Source organism: Convolutriloba macropyga, chromosome 5, assembly GCF_964194025.1.
Source record: "Convolutriloba macropyga chromosome 5, txConMacr16.3, whole genome shotgun sequence".
Classification (NCBI taxonomy): Eukaryota; Metazoa; Xenacoelomorpha; order Acoela; family Convolutidae; genus Convolutriloba; species Convolutriloba macropyga.
Window position 1 is genome coordinate 44,193,077 of NC_134472.1, and position 24,732 is coordinate 44,217,808.

The 24,732-nt window shown below is 37.9% G+C and overlaps 1 protein-coding gene across 2 annotated transcripts in view; it reads left to right on the forward strand.

Annotated features, from left to right (window-relative positions):
- Window positions 1-1,243: 1,243 nt before the first annotated feature.
- Window positions 1,244-24,732, forward strand: part of LOC142340025 (prolyl 4-hydroxylase subunit alpha-1-like) — a 29,326-nt gene continuing 5,837 nt past the window's right edge. The window contains exons 1-2 of one of the 2 annotated variants that reach the window (XM_075390423.1): window positions 1,244-1,396; window positions 10,931-11,438. In XM_075390423.1, coding sequence (XP_075246538.1) covers window positions 1,367-1,396; window positions 10,931-11,438 — 538 coding nt within the window. In that variant the 5' untranslated portion in view covers window positions 1,244-1,366. Of the gene's footprint in view, window positions 1,397-1,914; window positions 1,936-10,930; window positions 11,439-24,732 lie in introns of those variants that run through there. The other variant, XM_075390424.1, reaches the window with a different exon arrangement.

Here is a 24,732-nt window from a genome sequence, read left to right on the forward strand (position 1 = left end):
ATGTAAGAAATTTAAGAAATACGCTGAAATTAACTAAGAGGGTTTTTTTGGAAAATGTGCTAAATTTTTGGTAACAATGAGCTGGCAATTGCTGAAAACATTTTTATTCAGCACATTCAGCGCCTAAAACTTAGCTCGCATCACATTCAGCATAACCCTTAGCTCGCATTCATCCTAGCTCGCATTCACATACAACAACACATTCAGCATCGCAGTTCTTACTGGTTTTTCCGCTTACACTCGATCAAATCTCGGCCCGGGATCGCACTAAAAGAAATATAAAAAAATCAGATCTATTCTGCTTTGCCCCCCCCCCCCCGGTTAGTTAGCTTATATTTTTACAGCCCCCCCCCCCCCCGCCGCACGTGATTTTTTTTACATAGTAACGTGCTATATAACAACATATAATTTGTAACTGGGGGCTTAAAAAACACTGGGGGGAACAGAATAGATTCAAAAAATCAATATTGCTGTGGAAAATGCATCCATGTTCAGACAAATGTGTCGACTGGCAAAAACTAAATAGCTTTTCATTTGTCGCTGAGGAGTTGAATTTGCTATACATTTTGCTATCTGAGTGTCATTTTCGGTAGACTTTTGTCTCCGCGGCATCACTTAAGATCCGACGTACCTACTCCCTCACCTACCTGCTCCCCCACCTACGTACTCCCCCACCTACGTACTCCCCCACCTACGTACTCCCCCACCTACGTACTCCCTCACCTACCTACTCCCTCACCTACCTACTCCCCCACCTACGTACTCCCCCACCTCGTACTCCCCCACCTACGTACTCCAACCGCATACCTGCCTCTATCTAATCTCAAATCTACAACTACATGCCACCCCATGACCCTGCTGGCTGTTTTTCGGATCCCCACCACCAGGTTAAGTAGACGACGTGCTTTTACGACGTCATAGGTCTCTTACAAGGGGCAGGTGCTATTTGTCTTACGTGGTAACATGCTATATGAGAGCACATAATTAGTAATTGGGGGCAAAGGGAAAAGCAGAATACACACAGATTTATTTTTTCCACCGGCTTTGTTTTGTAGAGATGATTTTTACACTGTTGTAAATGGTGCATTTATAGAACAACCGGCGTACCTTTACGTTTGCTGGTTTCAAGGTTCAAAATTGGAGACAGAGTATTAGTTGCCCCTGCCTCTATAAATGGTACATTACACAACGTGCTTTATTGCATTTTCACGTGAAACCTAAAATCATATTAAATGCCTGGCAATTTTATTTAAGCAGTGATGCTTTTTCTCGCTTTCACGTCCAGTGAGTCAGCGTAAAAAAACTGAGCGCAGTCCTAATTTAAGCAACTGCTTTCTCTACATTGAAGTTAACACAAAGCAGCATTATGTTTGGAATACGTTTTTTACCTCCATTAGTAAGTAAATTATTTCCTATAGTTTATTTGTATTAGTTTTCAGTTTTTTGTTCCAACCCTCCAAATTTATTTGGGGTTCAGGTTTATATCAGCCCAACCTTTTGTTAAGCCCAAATTTTGACCGGGTGTTGGCCTTTGCTGAGAGATTAAAGTAATATCATTAGCCCTCGAGAAACTAAATCGATCGTTATATAGAGAAATTTTCGAATTTGTTATTTCTCGAGAAACTGTTGAGGCTTAAAGTTCTGATTTGAAAAAAAATCTCGCCTTCTTTTAAATTGATTATTGTACTAAATTAATGCGTGTTATATCTAGAAAATGATTTGTTTTGATTTGATCTCTATTAGATGTAATATATTAGGGTTAAACGCCTTGAGTTAACAAAACACAATCTGAAATTTTCAGTTTTCAGTTATATTTCACCGCAGACATTGCGTGCTTATTCCTTCTCTACATTAGTTTATACTCGAGCATAAGTTTTATCTCTTTCTTCATGTTACGCAGATAACAGATATATTCCTTGTTTTTTCCATTGAATGGTTTGTATTTATATATGGGGATATTACAATTTACTTCTTTTTCTTTTTCTGTGATCAGGTAAATGTGAAAAAAAATGAACCGAAAATTTAAAAATTATTTCAGTGAATCGGCGGAACTTTGTTTCCTTTTGATTTGCTGATGCTCAGTATTGCTATCATTGATATCTCATGAAAACTATATTTCCCGAGGTTTAGGTCCCATCCGGAAGTGATCTCTGATCAGACCCAAGTCCAACGCACACGGTGTGTTTCCAGACCAAAATTACAGGGTCTGAGTTTTGGTGCGAGCGCAATTAAGTATGATCAGAAGTCACTTCGGTCTCGGGATGGTCTGATCGGAGATATTTTCCATCTGGGATAGTCTGATCAGAGCTCACTTTAGAGCGCACTTCAGAATAATCAGAAGTCACTTCGGTCTCCGGATGATCTGATCAGAGGTCACATCCGCATGGTAACGGTCTGATCATAGGCCCCTTTCCGAGCGCACAAAAGTTTGATCAGAGGTCACTTCAGTCTGGGGATGGTCTGATCAGAGTCAGAGGGCGTTTGAGCGCACCATAGTGTGATCAAAGGGGCTTTTAAGAGCAATATTTTGGGATGATAGTGATAATAATAAAGAAATGTTGGAAAATTATCATGTTGATTCAGAAAAACAACTTTTGAGAATTTCCTGTGTTTTCTGGGGGTGTTTCCCTACTTTCTCGTTCGGGCTGGGATCGGCTACGGCGGAGTAACATACAAATAAATATAAGAGAAGTGAGCAGAGCACTAGGTAATAAAAACGTGGCTCAAAAGGCTCTCTCCAAAATAAAATATATTAAAACGGAACAAAATAAAAAAAAACAAAGCATATTTATTTATGGTGAACAGACAAAACAGTCCCAGACAAAACAGTCCCGGACAAAACAGTCCCAAATAGCAAAATATTCCTTGACAAAACAGTCCCAACTTAACAGACAAAACAGTCCCAGGCAAAATAGTCCGAACTAAATATAGAGTTAAACATACGCACATCAATTAAAAAAAAGAAAACCCTTAAGTTATTCATATGATTGTATTTCCTTGAACAAATATTAAGCTGATTACGACATAATTCTCGCCAAATAACGTGTTTTGACACAAGTTTTTGGTTTGATCCTAATTCATATCAATTAAAAATATTGCATTCACAAGTTTAACTCAAAAAGTATAATTGTTAATTGTTTGTAGAGTATATTTACAATTGTTTGAACAATTTATTTGGGACTATTTTGTCTGGGAATTTTTTGTCTGTATTCTTCGGACTGTTTTTTCTGGGACTATTTTGTCTGGAAATTTTTTGCAATTTGGGACTGTTTTGTCTGGGACTTTTTTGTCTGTTTTCTTCGTACTGTTTTGTCTGGGACTATTTTGTCTGGAAATTTTTTGCAATTTGGGACTGTTTTGTCTGGGACTGTTTTGTCTTCGAGTGTTTTGTCCGGACACGATATATATATATATATATATATATATATATATATATATATATAATTTTGCTTGTACATATATATATATATATATATATATATATATATATATATATATATATATCCACTATCTCATTAAGGACTTCATAGGAGCATTGAATTCAAAGTCACCAAGACCCGGTAACCGCGCTTTGTGTCCCTGCCATAGGTTTTGGCAGACTGATTGTTTTATAGGGCTTTTCATTTTACTGACTGCCGCTACTTTCTCCGGATCCAATTCTACGCCTTGATTTGATACAATGTGTCCCTGGAAATGAATTTTTTCCTAGAAATACCTACATGTTGAGCCTTTTATTTTCAATCCAGCGTCTTTAAGTCGTCCAAGTACGAGATCTAGAACGTTGAGATGCTCCTCCAGAGATCTATTGAAGATGATTATGTCATCCAGGTATACTAAAGCCACTTCATAGTAGAGTCCCGGCATGATCAATTCCATTAAATTTTGGAAAGTTCCTGGCACTGACGCCAAACCCATGGGTAGTCTCCTCCACTTGTATATATATATATATATATATATATATATATATATATACATATATATATATACATATATATATATATATATATATATATATATATATATATATATATATATATATATAAGTGGAAGAGACTACCCATGGGTTTGGCGTCAGCGCCAGGAACTTTCCAAAATTTAATGATATTGATCATGGCGGGACTCTACTATGAAGTGGCTTTAGTATACCTGGATGACATAATCATCTTCAATAGATCCTTGGAGGAGCATCTCAACCGTCTAGATCTCGTTCTTGGACGACTTAAAGACGCTGGATAGAAAATAAAAGGCTCAACATGTAGGTATTTCTAGGAAAAAATTCATTTCCTGTGACACATTGAATTAAATCAAGGCGTAGAATTGAATCCCGAGAAAGTAGCAGCAGTCAGTAAAATGAAAAGCCGAATAAAAGAATCAGTCTGCCAAAACCTATGGCAGGAACACAAAGCGCGGTTACCGGGTCTTGGTTAATTTGAATTCAATGCTCCTAAAGAAGTCCTTAATGAGATAGTGACAGTCAGTAAAATGAAAAGCCCACGAACAACAAAAGAATTGAGAGCAATATTAGGACTAGTTGGTTTTTGCAGAAGATTCATACAAGATTTAGGAAAAATACCAGAGCAACTTCATAAGCTATTAAACAAAAAAGATCGTTTTCCTTGGAGCAAAGAGTTTGAATCAGCAGTTGAGCAACTAAAACAAGCACTACAGAAAGCACCAATATTGGGTTATCCGAATGACATGGATCCCTATACGCTAACCACCGACACCCTTCTGTTTGGCATTGGCGCAATTATTACCCAAAGACAACATTGGGGTGAAAGAGTTATTCATAAGGCCATCACGTGGTTATATAGTTTTAGAGAACCAGACGGATTATTGGCCAGATGGATAGAAAAGCTTGGACAGTTTGATTTTGAAATCAAACACGCAGCCGGAAAAAAGATCCTTCACGCCGACTGTCTGTCGAGAGTTCCACAGACTGAAGACCAAGTCAGAGACTGCGATAAAGTGAACCAAGTAAATACGGAAGACAAATATATCTGGACCAATGGACTAGGGAAATTTGTTGAACAACTAGTTGAACATCAGAAAAATGCAGCCGACCTCATTATACTAAGAAACTGGATTGAAAATGGGAGACGCCCTCAAAAAAAACATGGCAGGAGCCTCTAGGGAACTGTGGAAACTGGACTGATTTCAGAAACTTACAAATTGAAATTGATCTAATCAAGAGACAGAAACGTATTCACGAAATTAACAAAATAACACAAATAGTCATTCAGCGATCACTCTTAAAAGAAATTCTACCTTTCCATTATGAACATTGCGGACATTTTCGTATGGCCAAGCATTTGATCTGGTTCGAGAACGATTTTACTGGCCCGGGATGAAAAGAGATGTTCACGGGTGGGTAAGTTTTTGCGAAGTATGCTGTCAAGAGAAGTCTCCACACCAGAAACACAAACACAACCTGACAACGTAGAAACCAAGTTTTTCGTTCTGGCAAGTTGCCTTGGACATTATGGGTACTTTACCTGAGTCAACTGGAAACAAATACATTCTGTTAATTGGAGATCAGTTTACAAACTAGTACAAAGCAATTACCATGAGCAACCAAGAAGCTTCAACGGTAGCTAAGGCTTTTGTAAACAAATGGGTTTCAAGGTTTGGTCGTCGGGCAAATCTCCATAGCAACAAGGGCAGTAATTTTATGTCGATTTTTTTCAAGAACATGTGTAAAGGGCTGGGAATTAACAGGAAATCAATAACAGCTTATCATCCTCAAGGAAACGCAATAATAGAGCGCACCAATCGCACAATCGAAGAGAGTCTTGCAAAATATGTGGGTTAACATCACAACACCTGGAGCGACTACCTTCCGCTAGTAATGATGGCGTACAGATCACCAATTCACTCTGTTGTCAAGTACAGCCCCTTTTACCTCCCATTTGGACGATCATCTGCGCTGCCGATTGATTGTATGTATCAAACAATACAAACCAAAATCTACCCGACCTTGATTGATTACGTTGTTTGCTTGAAAGACGAACTACAGACCAGCCATGAACTGGTTCGGGAAAGCATGGATGTGGAGTAAGAAAGACAAAAAACCTACTATGACTGTAGCACATTTGGACCACAATATGAAGTAATTGTTTTAGTAATGGTGTTCAACCCCACAAGGAAAACTGGCCAGACAGAGAAATTTAAATCTTTTTAAAGTGGACCGCAAGTAATACCTGAAATAATCAACGATCTAAACTTTTTATTGAGGATGTGAAAACGAATAAACAACAAAAGGTCCACTACGATTGACTCAAACGTTTTAACAGTAGAAGTGCTACCACTGATAAAAACGAACCTAAGAAGGCAAAGAAAGAACCGAGAATATCCCAAAATGAGTTTACTGAGGAAAAAGATTTTTGTGGAAATACAAGTAGTCACTCCAAAATTGAATGACACAGGAAGAAGAGAAGTTAATCCTGAATGGAATAATAGTCAAATTAATCATAGTACTGAAAATCACAATGAGACAGTCAAGGAGGTAATGTTTGAAACACCAATGGGTGGGAGTACAAGAGGATCAACAAATACTAACACAAGCAACAAAAGCAGAAGCACAAAGATACCTGCGCCTAAAGTAGCCACACAGCGGAGGCGGGATAGCCTGTTGGCAACATCCGAAAGGAGTGAAGGCGAAGAATTTCCAAATAGAAGCACGACTTCTACTTCGCAAAAAGTTACCGAACGATGATATCAAACAAGAAGTGCGTCGGGAATAACAAGGCCACTGAAACTCAAAGACTATTTTTTATTCAAGGTTAACGATTCAGGTGAAAAATTTGTTAATTGTGTATTTTTTTTAAAAAAGTTGATACGACAAAATGCAGAGGAAGGCACATTGGAACGTGCAGCTGAACTGGAAAACTTTCCAATTGGTTAGCATAGTAGGTTTTTCACAATCCTTGGAGATTGTGGGGTATGATTTTGAGAACTTTCTGCAGACGAAAAAATTTTTACCATGACGGAACCGACGAAATGCGAAACGTCACATGTAAATGAGGAGCAGGTCAGCAAAAGGAGGACTCATCTACGCCACGAGCAGCAGGACTAAACTAAAATAGTGCATGTAAAGGGATGCATATACGGTAACTGTGCTGAAAAAAAGTGTTTGGTATGACGACGGAACCTACTTAAACGAAAAATCACAAATAACTCCAACGTTTTAACCAATAAAAGAATCAGTCTGCCAAAAGCCTATGACAGGGACACAAAGCGCGATTACCGGGTCTTGGTGACTTTGAATTCAATGCTCCTAAAGAAGTCCTTAATGAGATGAATGTTGACCGAACCGGCGCAGAGTCTGGTCAGAAGGTATCAAAAACATTCATGAAAGGCGGAGATGAAAAAGGAGTGAATTATGTCTACCCCATGGAGTGGATCAATCCAAAAGGTGAAACACAGAATAGTAATATCATGATAAATGCTGAAATTTTCATGGCGACCTTGTTCATTGAAACTAGGGAAGCAAATGAGGGAACTTGGTTATATTTTAAAGACCCTCTGAAACAAGAGCATTTGTATGACCGAGACCAAAAATCAAATATCTTAACGATAGTTAAATTTTCGGACTCGATAACGGCAAAAATAGTCCACGCTGGGAACAAAAAGAACTTGACGAGCAAATTAGACAGAAAAAGAAATCTAGTTGTTCAGTTGAAAAACAGGACAAAACAGATAGACAATTTTCAGCTTTTTGAAACAAACCACAGAAATTTGTTTTACACAAAGAAAACGTTGACGGCCACGGAACAAAATTTTTCTCCAACAGATATATCTGAGACAAATCTCAGGGACATAAAACTCGAACAACTTTTTGTGTGGGATTTTCGAGTTGTGTTTGAAAATCTGAAACAAATAGAGTTATTAAATTGTCACATAGAAAGACTGCACAGAGCTATGATTTTAACAAAACCAATTAACGGAAACTCACACCAAGTTTTCCTAAATCAACAAAACACTCTGCGCACACACGCCGAAAGAGTGGTAGGAATTCTTTATGTCAATAGATGCGCTAAAGTTATTGTACATGTTGTCGAAAACCATTTTTGTACCGAGGAAGTACCAATTAGGGTTTCTTCTGACAACAGTTCAGAAAGAAATAGATACATGAACCCTATTTCTAGTGTACTCTGTAGAAATTTCACACTAAATAATTGCAACCCCATGTACCCAAACGCTCTTGAATTGCAGAATGGGTCATGGATATTATATGGCAGAAGAATACAACTAATTGATAAACCCAATGATATGCCTAATTACAGAATTAACGTCAATTGGTCAACTTCCGCGCCAATGGAAGGTTTTTTCAATGACATGAGGGCCCGAAGGTTAAGGCAGTCGAGAAAAACGACTACAGGAAGAGATATTTTCCTGGGACAAGGAGGTTAATATGAGCATGAGACTCTAGAGTGTTTCAACAGGGACTTGAAGGACAATCACCAGTGGCATGAATTGCTGATTTTTGAATACTTGGGCAGTGAAGTGAAACAAGTCTGGCACTTGGCCAGGGAAGTAACCATCAGTTTGATTACTATTTTTATTGGATCTAAAATCAAATTTTGTTTGGTTGGTGTGTTTCCTTCAATCGATATGCTACGCAGTGGCACCAATCCTGTTTTTGCACTGCAACCCATTAACCCAAAGGAGAACTAGGTTATTTTCATCATCTAAAACAACGTACTAAGGAACAAAAATTGACAAGAAAAAGGACAATTGAACTGTGTTATGGTAATACAGACATTATAGTTATAAAAGCAAAAAAGGCTAAATCTGTACCAGATATGACAGAAATTGAGATTGACACATTAGATTAATTTAAATGTATGATATGTAGGAATGGCAGAAACAAAAGTCGGCGATTGTTGCTACTATCTATCCAAGTTGTTCGAGGTCAGGTTGGTAGTCAGGCACCAAGTCAATCGGATTGTTGGGGTAACCTCAAATAAAAGATACGTGGTGCCATTGACGCAGCTGCGACTGCCCAATATAGTGGATACAGCCGCAATTAGTGTTATGGAGTTAAATGGGATGCATCGGAGAATCGAGGAACAGCAAAAGAAGATTGACAACAGCGAAATGCCGGGAACTGCCGGGGCTCGGCTCGTAGAGGAGCTCCGGCAGTTAAAACTTGAAAGTCAAAGGTTAAGCGATCAATTGCTTGAGACCAAACGACTGCTTGAATACGCTGGGAATCAGCGGGAGTCCTGCAGGAGGCAGGTGGAAATATTGAAGAAAGAGTTGGCGGAGGTTACGAATGTAGCCGAAACAAAGAAAAGAGAATGTATCGCTCTGGTGGATGAGCGGGATTGTTTAGCTCGGGAGTTGGAGAGTGCCGATATAGATATCAGAAAACTAAAGACTAGGGTGAGAACAGAGCAGATCTGAAAGCAGTTCATCCAGAGCAGGCTGGAGGCGATCATCCCGCAGTGCACGTTCAGTCGGCCTCCGAACTTTTAAGAGCTGCTATTCCTGCCACAGGGGACCACAACCAGTACTATCCTGAAATATTTCAAAATGTTGGCAATGCTCTGTCATCCGGACAAGGGTGGTCGGGAGGACCTGTTCAAAATTATTCTTCAGGCTAAAAAATTATGGAAGATGAGGAGGCCCGTAATATTTACGACAAGTACGGGATTGAAAAAGCAGAGGAATATATGAACTCGAAAATGGACCTTTGAAACTCTTGCTTGTGAATGAACAGAACACTCACATTTTCTAAGAGGGAGGCAGTGTAGTAAACAATAGAACTAGTGTATGACGCTCACAAAATACACAGCGAACGCACAATTCGAAATTTTCACAATAAATGTGAGAACAAAAAGTGATGGTTACTAAGAGTAAGCCGGATTTTAACAATATAAAGAAAGCATCATAAATAATGATGGGAATCATCACGGAATTTCATCTTGACGGGAGACGTCAAGGAATGTTTGTTCTTGACGGGGTTCGTCAGGCAGGTAAACCTGTTATCTGTTAGTTTAACTAACAGGGACCCGTGCGGTAGAAAATAACTATGAGAAAATCCCAAAGAGATTAAAGAAAATGGGTAAAAATAACCTAAGATTAATCAACCATTGCTAGGACCGAAACCAAAGACCATATTCAAAACTAAACCTCATATAATTGAGCTGCCTTTCTCTTAATAGCTTTACACCTCATCTTTTGAAACTTATTGTATTTCCAATCAATAATTCTAACTCTATTTTGAACCGTTTGAATATTTACATCTTCATAATTAAATTCAAGTCTTGACTTAGAGGATTTGCATCAGTAACACCGAGTGCTTAAAAAAACCCCAACCCATAACCGTACACAGTGCACGGATATTACAATATTGCCACAAGGGTTGCAGAGCATGCCAAGGCCGACTCACCGATGGTAATACATGCAATTGAGTGCAACGGTGATAAAACAGCTTTCCAGTGGAAGATATTAGACCAGTGCGGCAACCAATCTAAGTTAATGACACTGAAGCGATTTATAGAAACTTTGTACAAAAAGTATTGTATATGTTGGATACAAAACCGCAAAAAAGATGGTTAAGTACAAAAGAAAGGCTTGAAATTAATCAGCACTCGCCAAGATTTTTTTCAGTTATATGAACAAAGTACACATTAAAACTAATTTTATTATTGGGTATCGCGAATGCATAATTTTAATTACCCTCGAACAAAGGTCCCAACACCTGGTCCACCCTCCTCTTCCTGACGATTTGACCCCCTCTCGTCCAGGCCTCCCAACCCTATCCCCCATCGCTTGACCCTTCTAACCCGCGCACGCCCCGCCCCCACCCACCCACTCACACACCTCGCTCATCCACCCATGCTAGATTACCTCGGAAACAAACCGGTCGAAACAACTGGTCGTTTGAGAGCAATTCGCCCGACGTTAGTTAGTTATGTTTCAGATTATTGTTCTTTGGAGTAGATACCAATGCAGCACAAATGTAGCCAGTGCGATGGGTCGGCTGAGGGACATCTTCCAGGCCGACAGAAGCCTCGAAAACAAATTGGATATTGTTGTCCATCAGCTGCAGTCAATACAGCAGAAAATTGCACAAATAAAAGGCAACAATGAGATTATAAACCTTGTTAATATTTTGAACGAGACTGATGATTCGTATTTTGACCATGAAGAAAATTTGAAGCACCCAACAGATCAAGTGCTAATTATCAAGCGGTTCCACGACAAATGGAAAAGTATCAGCTCTCGAATTGGTCTGAAAATGATAAATGAAACTATCGGTAACCTGATGGCAGAGCTGAAATCTCACGAGTTTCTGGTCGAAGAAGCTATGTCAGGTCTTTTGCGACTTCAGGACACTTATGGCTTCCCCTCAGACAACTTAACTAAAGGTGTCATAAGGGAATATAACTCTAATCTTCAATTTACTGCGAGGGATATCTACGATCTGGGTAAGCGAATGTGTTTAACAATATTTTCTGTTTGTACAATGTAGCATTCATTTTTTTTAAATCTCAAACATGTAAATTCGAATAACCCCAAGGTTAAAGTTACATGTTGTAATATTATAAATCAAACATACTACATCTTTCCCTTGAATAACTAAACATAATAATAATAATAAAAAACTGAGGTTCAGTTTCTAGTTCTCGTAAATTATTTTATAAAAATAAACTTTTAAAGCCCTCAATTTTTTTGTCCATTGGAACTCGTTTGTGTCTTTTTTGCATCTCTTCCTTTAATTCTTTTTTAAATTTTTTCTTTGATTTTTCCTTTCTTAGAGCTCTTGGAAGTTTATTCCATTTCCGAACAAAGTTTCTTATAATTGAATTTTGACTCCATTTTGATTTACATTTTGTTGTGATAGAAAAATCATATGTACGATTATTAACTTTAATTTCAACGTCTCCGATTACTCTGATTTTTTTTGGTCTTGTATGTTTGTTTGTTTGACAATATCGAAAAGTCTAATTAATGAAGTTTTTGCTATTTGAAGTTCTGCGGGAAGTATTTTATTTTCAAGAAGTAGTTTATGAGCACTGTCATATTTTGTTCGAAAAAAGCAAACTTTTATGCCCCATCTAATTTGTTTGTTTATTCTGTCAACTGAGTAGGACGGCAAACTTTGAAAAAATATTGCACTAAATTCTAAATGCGATAAAACAAGTGATCTAAAGAGATTTATTCGAGCCTTTAAAGGTATTTGATTGCGTACCAAATAAATTGATCTGATAGCTAAAGCCATTTTACTGATCACATTATTAAGTTGTTTTTGGTATGTCAACTCTTTGTCAAAAATAACACCTAAGTATCTGACTTCATCTGTTGGTTTCAATGAATGACTATTAAATTCAACGCAATTGACAGTTGGTAACTTCTCATTTTTGAAAACCATTATTTCTGTTTTCCCTTCATTTAGAGTTAACTTGTATTGTTTCATATATTGTTCAGTTTCCATCAATATTTTTTTAGCCTTTGCTTCTAAGCACTGTTCATTTTTTTTTCATGACATAAAATTGCTGTGTCATCTGCAAATTGTAAAACTTTCGAACTTTTCCCTATTTCCTCACCGAAGTCATTTACATAAAGTATGAATACTAGTGGTCCTAGTACAGTACCTTGTGGAACACCATGATTTATAATTGTCCAGTCGGATTCAACTAATCCGTTTCTAACACACTGTTTCCTGTTAATTAGAAACGAATTCAATAAGACTCTTGCGTTTTCTCCAAAAGCATATTTTTCAATTTTTTGAATAAAAATGTCCAAGGATATTGAGTTAAAAGTTTTCGCTAAATCCAAAAAGATTGTTAAGACTATATCTTTTTCTTCAACATAATGATTTATAATGATTTATTTAAAGCTTAATTAATTGACCACGAGGCGTCGGTTTAATCTTCTATTTATCACGCGTGTTTAAAGAGCAGTTGTTGTTGTTGTTGTTGTTGTTGTTGTTGTTGTTGTTGTTGTTGGGGATTTACAGCTGTGCTGAAGGGTCTAAAGTCCCAGTCATCAAATTAAAATAATGTCCAATAGCTTCTACAGTTTTGACAATCGCAGAACAATTGCCAAGTGCAAATATTTCGCTCAGAAAATTTCTTCATGAAAAATTTCTACACTGTACGTAATATTCGGTTTTTCAGTCCAGATGGTTCCCTTAAATTTATTAAATTTTCTAGGCGGTTTGCAATTCGACAGGTTTTAAAGGTGAATTCGCTGCGCGCTTTCTCTGTTCGAGTTTTCGTCATTTTAAAATTTCGTTGTTCCTTGTTTCCTTCGTATGTACTTCAGGTAGCTCGATGCTGCTATTCTCTTCATTCAAAGCTTTTGAAACCAGCAATAGATCGTTAAGTTGGATAAACATTGGTAATGGCAATGTGTTTAATAGTCGAAGCTGGCTTTTGTATTCTGTATGTTTATTTCCCGTTATCCATTTGACTACCTTATTTTGAAACTGAAACTTGTCCAGAATTTGAATTTCAATTCTTCCTGCAGTCAAGCACGTGAAACCATACAGCAATACCGACAAAATTAAGGACTTATATAATCCCAATTTCCCAAACGTGTTTACTTTAGTTGCAACATTTCGCTTAAGCATGTACAGAACTTTATTTGCTTTCTTCATTCTTTCTTCAATATGTTGTTTCCACGATACATCAGCCGCCACGCGAATACCAAGATCTTTGACAGTCGTGGATTTCGCGAAATCTTTTCCCATCAATTTGTACTGTTGGTCTCTACCTCTGAAATTCAGATACGCACACTTGTCTATTGCCAGCTCCATTTTATTTTGGATTATCCAGTTCTCAATCCCATGTAGATCATCTTGGACTTCCCAGTAGCTTCTTTGTACAGCCAAAATTTTAAGATCATCAGCGAAGATAAAGGGCTCAGAAAACATCAGGACATCTGGAAGATCGTTAATAAATATACAGAACAGTATAGGGCCTAGGAGTGACCCCTGTGGTACCCCGCTTGTTCTATCGAGTATCTTCGAAATGGTATTGTCCACACGCACATATTTTTGTCGATCACTCAAGTAGTCGATTAAAATTTCGAGCAAACATCCTCCAACTCCAATGTCAATCAATTTTTGAATTAACTCATAATGTGGTACTTGGTCAAAAGCTTTTGAGAAGTCAGTGTAGAAAGCAATAATCTCTGATTGAGGGTCGTGATCAAGAGCTTCATATATTCTTTTGAGAAACAGCAGCATATTTGTTTGAACAGATCTTCTCCTTACAAAACCATGTTGACTCTTAGTTAGGAAATTTTGAAAATGATCATACAAGGCAATGTATATACATTTTTCCAGAATCTTGCTATCAATGTTCAATAGTGAGACAGGCCGGTAGTTTTCAACTTTTCTTCGGTCTCCTTTTTTGAAAATAGGCGTTATGGCAGCAACTTTCAAGCTATCGGGTTGTTTCCGCATCCTTTTTATGTTCCGAAGGACAGAATGCATGATGTTGCAGAGATTCTTGCTCGTCTTTACGTAAAAAACCGGAGGTATACCGTTCGGTCCTCTGGATTTTGTGGCATCAATATCATCCATTATATTTCTGATGGTATTCTTCGAGATGTCAAAATTTGTAAGAGGGTTTCTGTACTTTGAAATCTTTCAAACTGAAATTAGTTTTTGGGGAGAACACGGAGTGAAAAAATTGATTTAACATAATTACTTGTTCGCATCGAAGTGAACTTTGCTTGGTATCATTCATCAAAACCTTGGGCAGGCAGGCAGATTTGTTTAGGCTTTTCAGATGTTTAAAAATTCTGTCTGTATTTCTGGATCCCAGTAAATTTTCTTGGTACACAACTCTGTCTTCTTCAGCTGAATCAGTGACTTGGATTTCCAGTTTTAGAACCAACTGTTTTCTGTAAGATGTTGGTTTATTCTCCAATAAACGTTTCTGTGTCTTCAGCTTATTAATCAAATTTGAAGTACCACAGGAAATCCAAGGTGGCAGTGATTTCCTATGCCTTGTTCTTTTCGGGACATACAAATCAAAAATTCCGTCAAGCCTTGTGAATTCTTCTCTCATTTTGTTGATGTTGGTGTAACAAATTGACTGGAACGGTTTTTCAACAAGATGCTCGTTTATAGCGTCATAGTCAGCATACCCAAAACTTCTAAAGTTCTGTATTAATGGTTTTGTTTCAGTAACTGGGTTTTCTAAGGATAGACGAATAGCTTCATGGTCAGTTAGATTATAGATCGATGGAAAAGATTTGTCTAATTCAGCGGATAGATGACAATTTATCCAAGATGTTGTTTCCACATGTCGGGAAGTCCATAATTTGCCGAAACAATTTCTCTTCAAACATTTCGATGACTTTGTCTTCAGTCTCGTTGGGACTATACAGTTTCTTCCAGTTTGCTTCTGGAAAATTAAGGTCTCCACAGATGACAATTGGTTTGTTTTTAGGAATGTTTCTCAGGAGCAGTTGGAAGTCCTCTACCGTGTATCGAAATGAGCTTGATATGGGTGGATTGTAGAACGCATATAGAAATACTTGAGTCAGTCAGAGTAATTTTACACGCTACACATGAGTTGGGTAGAGTGGAATTTATTAGATTTCAGCGATCTAACGCGAGATCTAACGCTAGTGTTCAGCGATCTAACGCGAGATCGAAAAAAAATTGAAAATCAATTTGAGTTAGATAGTTCAAGAGCACTGGTGCATTAAAAATTTATTGTTCATAACTAATTAATGGCTCTCGAACGAAGTTCATAGCAATTATTGTAAAATTGTGTGTCTTTTTAATTGCTCTTGAACGAAGTTCATAGCAATGATTGTACACGTGTTGGTCTTTTTTTATGCAAATCTTTCGCTTGATCATTTTGCACTATTCTTCTAGAACATTCTTTGAGTTCGTTGATCATTTTTGAGTGATCTCTATTGCCCTCAATCTGTAGTAAAGCTTGTTGCTAATATAAAATTGGTTGAGGCATTGCAAAATTAAGTGACTCATGGCGCAGTGGTTAGTGCGGGTGGTTATGAAGCGGGAGGTCAATGGTTCGAATCCCAGCGGGGAAAGATTTTGCACCCATAAAGAAAAATTGCTTTAGGCTACAGACCCTCAATTAAATTGCCTCGCCTGTCGAGCAGTTCTTCTGACTTTTGTCGGTTTGTTTTTTATGCAAAATTTTTGCTGGAATGTTTTGAATTTTCGAGTGACTTTTACGCTCTTGACTTTTGCGTATCGCGCTTTTTTAATTGTTGTCTCCATCGATTATTCTTACGACCTGACTTCTTGGAATTGACTTTTTCAATGACTCCAGTGACTTCTACTGCAGGTCAATTGTGCGACTTTCCTCACTCGAAAAAAATCTAAGTAGTGCCAAACTTATATGCCCTAATTCTTTAGTGCTAGTCTTGAGTTTTTGATTTCATATCAATTTTGAAAAGCTCTTTTAAGGCTTTTTCCTTATAGACCGTATGTGTCATAAAATTGACAGTCCGAATCTATGCCACAAAGTTTAGTTGTCTATTAAAGGACTGGTGGTCGATCTGTCTATCTAATTTCTTTAGTTGTTTCAATTCATGGAAAGCCACCAGCGTCTATCGTGGCTATTTTCCGGCAATCTGCCGGCTATGTTTTGCAATTTGACTTGTTATGCTAAGAATTTGACTTGAGTTGGGGCACTGTCTTTCTTACGTTTCGAGGAGGAATATTGGTCGAGCGTCTTTTCTTTCTTGACCGGTAATTTTGTTGTGTATTTGAAACAGGAAACGAAACGCATGAAAACAAAGTTCTTAGGGCAAATTGCTGAAGACAATTTTTAGCGGAAAGAGTGCCTTTCTGTTCATGTCGCATTTTTGAGACAGAGCGAGCAAAGTAGGTGTGACAATTTTCTCTGGGCGAGCCGTTTTCGGTTTATACTAAATTTTTTGGCCGAAGTCTGTTTTTCTCATTAATATTTAATCAGCAAATTTTGAGAGATGTTTGAACTTTTCTTCTAGAACATTCTTTGAGTTCGTTGATTGCTTTTGAGTGATCTCTATTGCTCTCACTCCGCAGTAAAGCTTGTTGCTAATAAAAAATTGGTTGAGGCATAGCAAAATTAAGTGACTCATAGCGCAGTGGTTAGTGCGGGTGGTTATGAAGCGGGAGGTCAATGGTTCGAATCCCAGCGGTGGAAAGGTTTTTTGCACCCATAAAGAACAATTGATCTAGACTACAGACCCTGACTTAAATTGCCTCGCCTGTCGTTCAAGAGCAATTCTTCCGACTTTTGTGGGTTTGTTTTTCATGCAAAATTTTCGCTGGACCGTTATGACTTTTCGAGTGACTTTTACGCCCTTGACTTTTTCGTTTCGCGTGATCTAAAATTCTCTCTCAAACACAATGTCAAGCAGCTGAACTCAGTTGGCGGCAATTTAATACTAAAAGTCAACTGAAAAGTGCGCTGAAACTTGTGCCATTTTTCATTTAAAATCTTAGTAGTGGTATATGTTAACCTCTAATGTGGTTATTTGAAGCGCACTATTGAACTTCTTAGTCCCATTTGGACCCCCCCCCCCGACTGAAGCAGGCTGCAATTGATTAGAGCGCCCACTAGTCGTTCGAGCAATTCTTCCGACGTTTAGTCGGTTATGTTTTGTTTTGGCATTAAACCTATAATTTTCTCGTTATAAAGCGGAAGAGTGAAGATTTTCCAATAGTTAAAGTAAAGTTCTGCATTTCATTAACCGCCACGAAGCGATATCCAAATTTTTAATGGAGTCATCTTGGTTATTTTTCACGTACAAAAGGTGAAAATTGGTTTTTAATTGCTCTCAAACGAAGTTTAGCAATTATATTGGTCCTGTCGGTCGTTTTTTATGTGGTTTTTCGCTTGCCTGGTTTCCGCTTTCACAGAAACTGTTTTGGAGACTTATACTTGTGGTTTGAAGGGTGCTTTTCATTGGTTAACCCCATCACTTCACCCACCCCCCCATTTGGTGCAGCCAAAGACAATCCTCCCACCGTTGCCCGCCCCCATAGCTAGCTACTGAGGAAGCCAACCGCTCGCCGGTCATTTGAGAGCAATTCGCCCGACGTTAGTCGGTTATGTTCTATCGTTTTATTTTTAATAGCCGCGAACCTGATAGTGGCTATTATTGGGGACATCGTGGTTTTTTTTAATTAATTGTCTCCATCGATTATTCTGACGACCTGACTTCTTGGAATTGACTTTTTCAATGACTTCAGCGACTTCTACTGCTTTGCAGTTGAAATTCGTGTGCGTGACGTCATTTCTGCTTTTAGGTCAATTTTTTAGGGCTTTTTCTTTAGAGACCCTATGTGTCATAAAATTGACAGTCCGAATCTAAGCCAAAAAGTTTATTTGTCTATTAAAGGACTTGTGGTCGATCTGTCTATCTTACTTCTTTAGTTGTTTCAATTCATGGAAAGCCACAAGCGTCTATCGTGGCTATTTTCCGGCAATCTGCCGGCTATGTTTTGCAATTCAAAGAATTTGACGTGAGTTGGGGCACTGTCTTTGGTCGAGCGTCTTTTCTTCTTGACCGGTAATTTTGTTGTGTATTTGAAACAGGAAACGAAAAGCATGAAAACAAAAATCTTAGGGCAAATTGCTGGACAATTTATAGCGGAAAGAGTGCCTTTCTGTTCATGTCGCATTTTTGAGACAGAGCGAGCAAAATTGGTGTGACAATTTTCTCTGGGCGAGCCGTTTTTGGTTTATACTAAATTTTTTGCCCGAAGTCTGTTTTTCTCATTAATATTTAATCAGCAAGTTTTGAGAGACGTTTGACCATTTCGCACTCTTCTTCACGAACATTTATTGAGTTCGTTGATCATTTTTGAGTGATCTCTATTGCTCTCACTCCGCAGTAAAGCTTGTTGCTAATAAAAAATTGGTTGAGGCATAGCAAAATTAAGTGACTCATAGCGCAGTGGTTAGTGCGGGTGGTTATGAAGCGGGAGGTCAATGGTTCGAATCCCGGCGGTGGAAAGGTTTTTTGCACCCATAAAGAACAATTGATCTAGACTACAGAACCTGACTTAAATTGCCTCGCCTGTCGTTCAAGAGCAATTCTTCCGACTTTTGTGGGTTTGTTTTTCATGCAAAATTTTCGCTGGACCGTTATGACTTTTCGAGTGACTTTTACGCCCTTGACTTTTTCGTTTCGCGTGATCTAAAATTCTCTCTCAAACACAATGTCAAGCAGCTGAACTCAGTTGGCGGCAATTTAATACTAAAAGTCAACTGAAAAGTGCGCTGAAACTTGTGCCATTTTTCATTTAAAATCTTAGTAGTGGTATATGTTAACCTCTAATGTGGTTATTTGAAGCGCACTATTGAACTTCTTAGTCCCATTTGGACCCCCCCCCCCCGACTGAAGCAGGCTGCAATTGATTAGAGCGCCCACTAGTCGTTCGAGCAATTCTTCCGACGTTTAGTCGGTTATGTTTTGTTTTGGCATTAAACCTATAATTTTCTCGTTATAAAGCGGAAGAGTGAAGATTGTCCAGTAGTTAAAGTAAAGTTCTGCATTTCATTAACCGCCACGAAGCGATATCCAAATTTTTAATGGAGTCATCTTGGTTATTTTTCACGTACAAAAGGTGAAAATTGGTTATTAATTGCTCTCAAACGAAGTTTAGCAATATTAGTCCTGTCGGTCGTTTTTTGTGTGGGTTTTTCGCTTGACCGACTTTCGCTTTCACAGAGACTGTTTTGGAGTCTTATACTTGTAGTGTGAAGGGGGTTCTCAATGGTTAAACCCCCCCCCCCCAACCACTGCACATGGTTCAGGCCGGAAGGGCCCCGTGCAGCCAAAGACAATCCTCCTACCGTTGTCCACCCCCCTGGCTAGCTATTGAGGAAGCCAACCGCTCGCCGGTCGTTTGAGGGCAATTCGCCCGACGTTAGTCGTCTATGTTTTATCGCTTTATTTTTAATAGCCGCGAACCTGATAGTGGCTATTATTGGGGACATCGTGTTTTTTTTAATTCATTGTCTCCATCGATTATTCTTACGACCTGACTTCTTGGAATTGACTTTTTCAATGACTTCAGCGACTTCTGCTGCTTTGCAGTTGAATTTCGTGTGCGTGACGTCATTTCTGCTTTTAGGTCAATTGCTTGATTTTCCTTACTCAAAAAAAATCTAAGTAGTGTCAAACTTATATGCCCTAATTCTTTAGTATTAGTCTTGGGTTTCTGGTGTCGAATATCAATTTTGAAAAGCTTGTTTAGGGCTTTTTCTTTATAGACCCTATGTGTCATAAAACTGACAGTCCGAATCTAAGCCAAAAAGTTTATTTGTCTATTAAAGGACTGGTGGTCGATCTGTCTATCTTATTTCTTTAGTTGTTTCAATTCATGGAAAGCCACAAGCGTCTATCGTGGCTATTTTCCGGTAATCTGCCGGCTATGTTTTGCAATTCAAAGAATTTGACTTGAGTTGGGGCACTGTCTTTCTTACGATTCGAGGAATTTTGGTCGAGCGTCTTTTTCTTGACCGGTAATTTTGTTGCGTATTTGAAACAGGAAACGAAACGCATGAAAACAAAAATCTTAGGGCAAATTGCTGGACAATTTATAGCGGAAAGAGTGCCTTTCTGTTTATGTCGTATTTTTGAGACAGAGCGAGCAAAGTAGGTGTAACAATTTTCTCTGGGCGAGCCGTTTTTGGTTTATACTAAATTTTTTGGCCGAAGTCTGTTTTTCTCATTATTATTTACTCAGCAATTTTTGAGAGATTTTTAACTGCTCTCGAATGAAGTTTCAGGCTTTTTTGTAAATATGTTGGTCTTTGTAATGGAAAAGTTTCGCTTGAACGTTTTGACTTTTGAGTGACTTTTGCGCCCTGACATTTTCGTGCTGCGTGATCTAAATTTCACTCTGTCATAAAAGTCAGTTACTGAATTCAATTTGCGGCAGTTTACTACAAAAAGTCAGACGAAAAGCGCTCCCAAATTTGTGTCATTTTTTCACTTAAATTCAAATTTTTGGGGGGGTTTTAGTGGTATATAATAACATCTAATGACGTATTTGAAGCCCCCCCCCCCCAAGTGAATTTAGTTACAACAACCCCCCCCCCCGACTGAAGCAGGCTGTAATTGATTTCAGCTCCCACTAGTCATTCGAGTGCAATTTTTCGACGTTAGTCCGTTATGTTTATTTTGAACATCTGAGGCAATTATCGCGCTTTAAAATCCAGTTTTGACCTGATTTCGTTTTTTTGCCATTTTAGATGTTTTTGTATGCTTTTTCAACTTTTTAAGGTCTTTTGTTTAAAGCTGATCTTTTTATTATTAGTAGTCTGATGAAATTTGTGATCTGCTCAGGTTTTGGCTTTTTTTATAAGAAATTTGCGCCTTTTTTAATTAATTTTGAAGTTTTTTGCCTGTTCCGTCTGTTTCCCGTTAGTTTCCCATTAGTTTTTCTTGTTAATTGCTCTCGAATTAGAAGCAATTATTGTAACCGTGTGTCTTTTTAATGCAAATTTTTCGATTGAACGTTTTGCGCTTTTCTTCAAGAATAATCTTTGACTTCTCAAGTGACTTTTTCACGCACTTTTTCTTGGTTTTCAAATGGTTTCAATTTCTCTCAATTCGAAATAAATTTTGTTGTTCGAACAAAACCGATTGTTAGAAACTTGGCGACAGGTCCCTGGTAGCCGAGTGGTTAATACCTCCGTCGAATCGACGGAATCGGGAGGACGGGATTCGAATCCTACTTTCGGATGATGGTTTGGTACCCATAATAAAATTGTCGCGGCTACAGCCCCTGAATTAAATGGAGCCGCTTGTAATTCGAGAGAATTTTTTTCGACGGTAGTCGGTTTATATTCAAGATTTCATTTAGAATTTTTTGGGAGGAAGACTGGAGGAGGGAAGAGGAATGAGGACACAAATTAAAGAGAATTTTTGAAGGGTCTCTTTGGAACATTTTGAGACAAAACTTTTTTTGAGATTAAAGTTTTTCATTACAGCGCTCCTATTTTTTTTACAATTCAAAGAATTTTGAATTGTATTGGGGCGCTGTCTTTTCACACATCTTCATGATTTTTGAAGTCAAATGGAGTAGTGATTTTGGTCACCACGAAACATGAAGTGAAGCGAAAAAGCGAGTGGTTTTGCGGCATGATTTTTTTTCACTCTAATTTTAAAGTAGAGTGGGAAAGCGGTGCTTTCGGTAGTGGTTTTTGTTCACATGCGGCAATTTCGCTTTGATTTTACTGTTTTTTTCAATTTTTTGGATCGTATTTTTTCTAAATGGTTTTCCCAATCCATTCATAGTTTCTTCTACGCCTAGTTTTTTGTTTTAGCCAAATTTTCATTTCTCGCTAGTTGTTTGTTCAAATGCGGCATTTTGACATTGATTTTCTGTTTTTGTTTTTTGATCTGATTTTTTGGAAATGGTTTTCCCAATTCACTAATAGTCCGTTCTAGGTCTGGTTTTTTGTTTAGTCAACGAAAATTCTTTGAATTGTACGTCAGGGCTTGTCCTGCTATGTTTTTTTTACCTCGTCGAATAAAATTCTTTTGCTTTACCTTAGTTCAGATTGTTCAACATTTTGCTTGAAACCTATTTGACTTCTCTAGGCTAGTTTCACTCTTCTCACGTTCTGCTTAAAGTGTTTTTAGAAGCAGTTGCTCAGCAAAGCAATTCAAAATGAACAGAGTCTGTATCAAAAAACGAAGTCGGAATTAGAAACGGGATAAATCCATAAAGCTTAATTTTAGATGCCAGTTACTCGAACTTTGTTCTTGGTTACCTTCTGTAATGCTTATTGGTATTGATATCTGCCCCTGTATGGTCTCACTACGAAAAAAAGTTTGTTTAGCTCCAAGATGACATCAAAATTGTTCACACTTGTAAAATTATTTGTACAAAAATCATTTTTTCAATAGTTTTTTCTCTTTTTTCAATCCCAATTTTGGTTATTGGAGTCAACGGCGGCTATTTTCTGGCAATCTGCCGGGTATGTTTATTTTTTGGTTTTTTTCTCCCTCGGTGTCCCTTGCGTGTAAGTTTTGTGTTGTTTTTTTCCTATCGTTAATCGTTTATTAATAGCCGCACAGCGATATCGGGGGCTATTATTGCGCTTCTCTTGGTTTTTCCGTCAAGATTTTTGTTACGACCATATGACGTCACAACCACTTCAAATCTGCTTTTTGTTCATTCGTTCATGCAATTTTAACGGTAGTGCGTGCGTGATGTCATTTTTCGCTCTTAGTGGAGCGATTTTTTTGTTCATTTGCGTGATTAATTGCTCTCAAACGAAGTTTTTTTAACGCGACCTGTCGGTCTTTTTTTAATGCGATTTTTCGCTTTACCGATTTTTCGTCTGACGCTTTTGACTTTTCGTCCTCAAAATCGGTATAGTCAGGTAGCGCCCAGCGGGCATTAAGTGCTCTTAGAGCCTTTCAGCTCTGTTTCAGCTCAAACTGTTTTGGAGACTTATACGTATACTTATGGTGTGAAGGGCGGTTCTTAGAGGTTGAAGACACCCCCACTGTTGACCCCCACTATTGCCACCACCCCCACCACACTGTTGCCCCCCACCCCCGTGTTACCCCCACCCCCATCAGTCCCCGGTACTCCCCCCCCCCCCACCACCACCACCGTGACTACTGACGAACAACCGCTTGCTAAAAACGCAAATTTATACTATGTTGTCACTTTTTTCAAGCTCTGAAAATTTTTGACATTTTTCGATTTTTATCAGCCTTAGGTGTCAAGAAACCTCCTTTAGGTTTTAATAAAAGGTTACTGCATAGCTTCTAGTGGTAATGGAATGGTTTCAACATTTTAACATCACGAATTTTGGCATTTTTTGACAAAACAAGTTTTTACAATCTTTTGATTTTTTTTTCTTTTTTCAGGTCTTTCCAGACCCTGGGGCCAGAAAACATCCTCAGGGGTTTGATAATAATTTACTGACAAATTTTTATTGGCCATGGAATAGTTTTTCAACTTTTTTGATGTCACAAATTTTGGCAATTTTTGATAAAACTTGCTTTTTTCAGGTTTTTCTTGAAAATTTGTTGTTTTGTAGGTCTTTCAGCCTCAAGAGCCAAGAAACCTCCTCTAGGGTTTGAAAATAGGTTACTGTATAATTTCTATATTAAATGGAATGTCTTGCAAGATTTTAACATCACGAATTTTAGCATATGAGCCTCAAGGGTCAGAAAACTTCCGTTAGGGTTTGATAATAAGTTACTGGAAAACTTTTGTTGGTCATTGATTAATTTTCAACTTTTTAATATTACAAGTTTATCATTTTTTTTTATAAAACTTGCAATTTTTTAAGTTTTTGAATTTTTTTTAGGTTTCTCTAGCCTCAAGAGCCACGGAACTTACTGTAGGGTTTGATAATATGTTACTGCATAGTTTACATATGTAATGGAAAGTTCTTCAAGACTTTAAAATTACGAATTTAAGCAATTTTTTAAAATATTTTCAATTTTATGTTTTTGATTGTTTTTCCTTCAGCAGAGGCCCTGGAACCTCCTCCAAGGTCTATTATAAGCTGCTGCGTAGTTTCTGAAGTTAAAGGGATGGTGATCGAATTTTTTTCAAGTTTCAATAATTTTTGGATAAATTTTCAAATGTTAAAAGTGTATGGATCTTTATGAGCCTGTGAAACTAATTCAGGCTTGAAACAGGGATACCGGATAGTCTCTTGAGACAATGAAATGGTTTTGATGAGATTTTAATTTCTTGGATTTTAGCAAGTTTTTGTTAAAAATTTTTTGACTCTTTTCAAAAATTTTGAA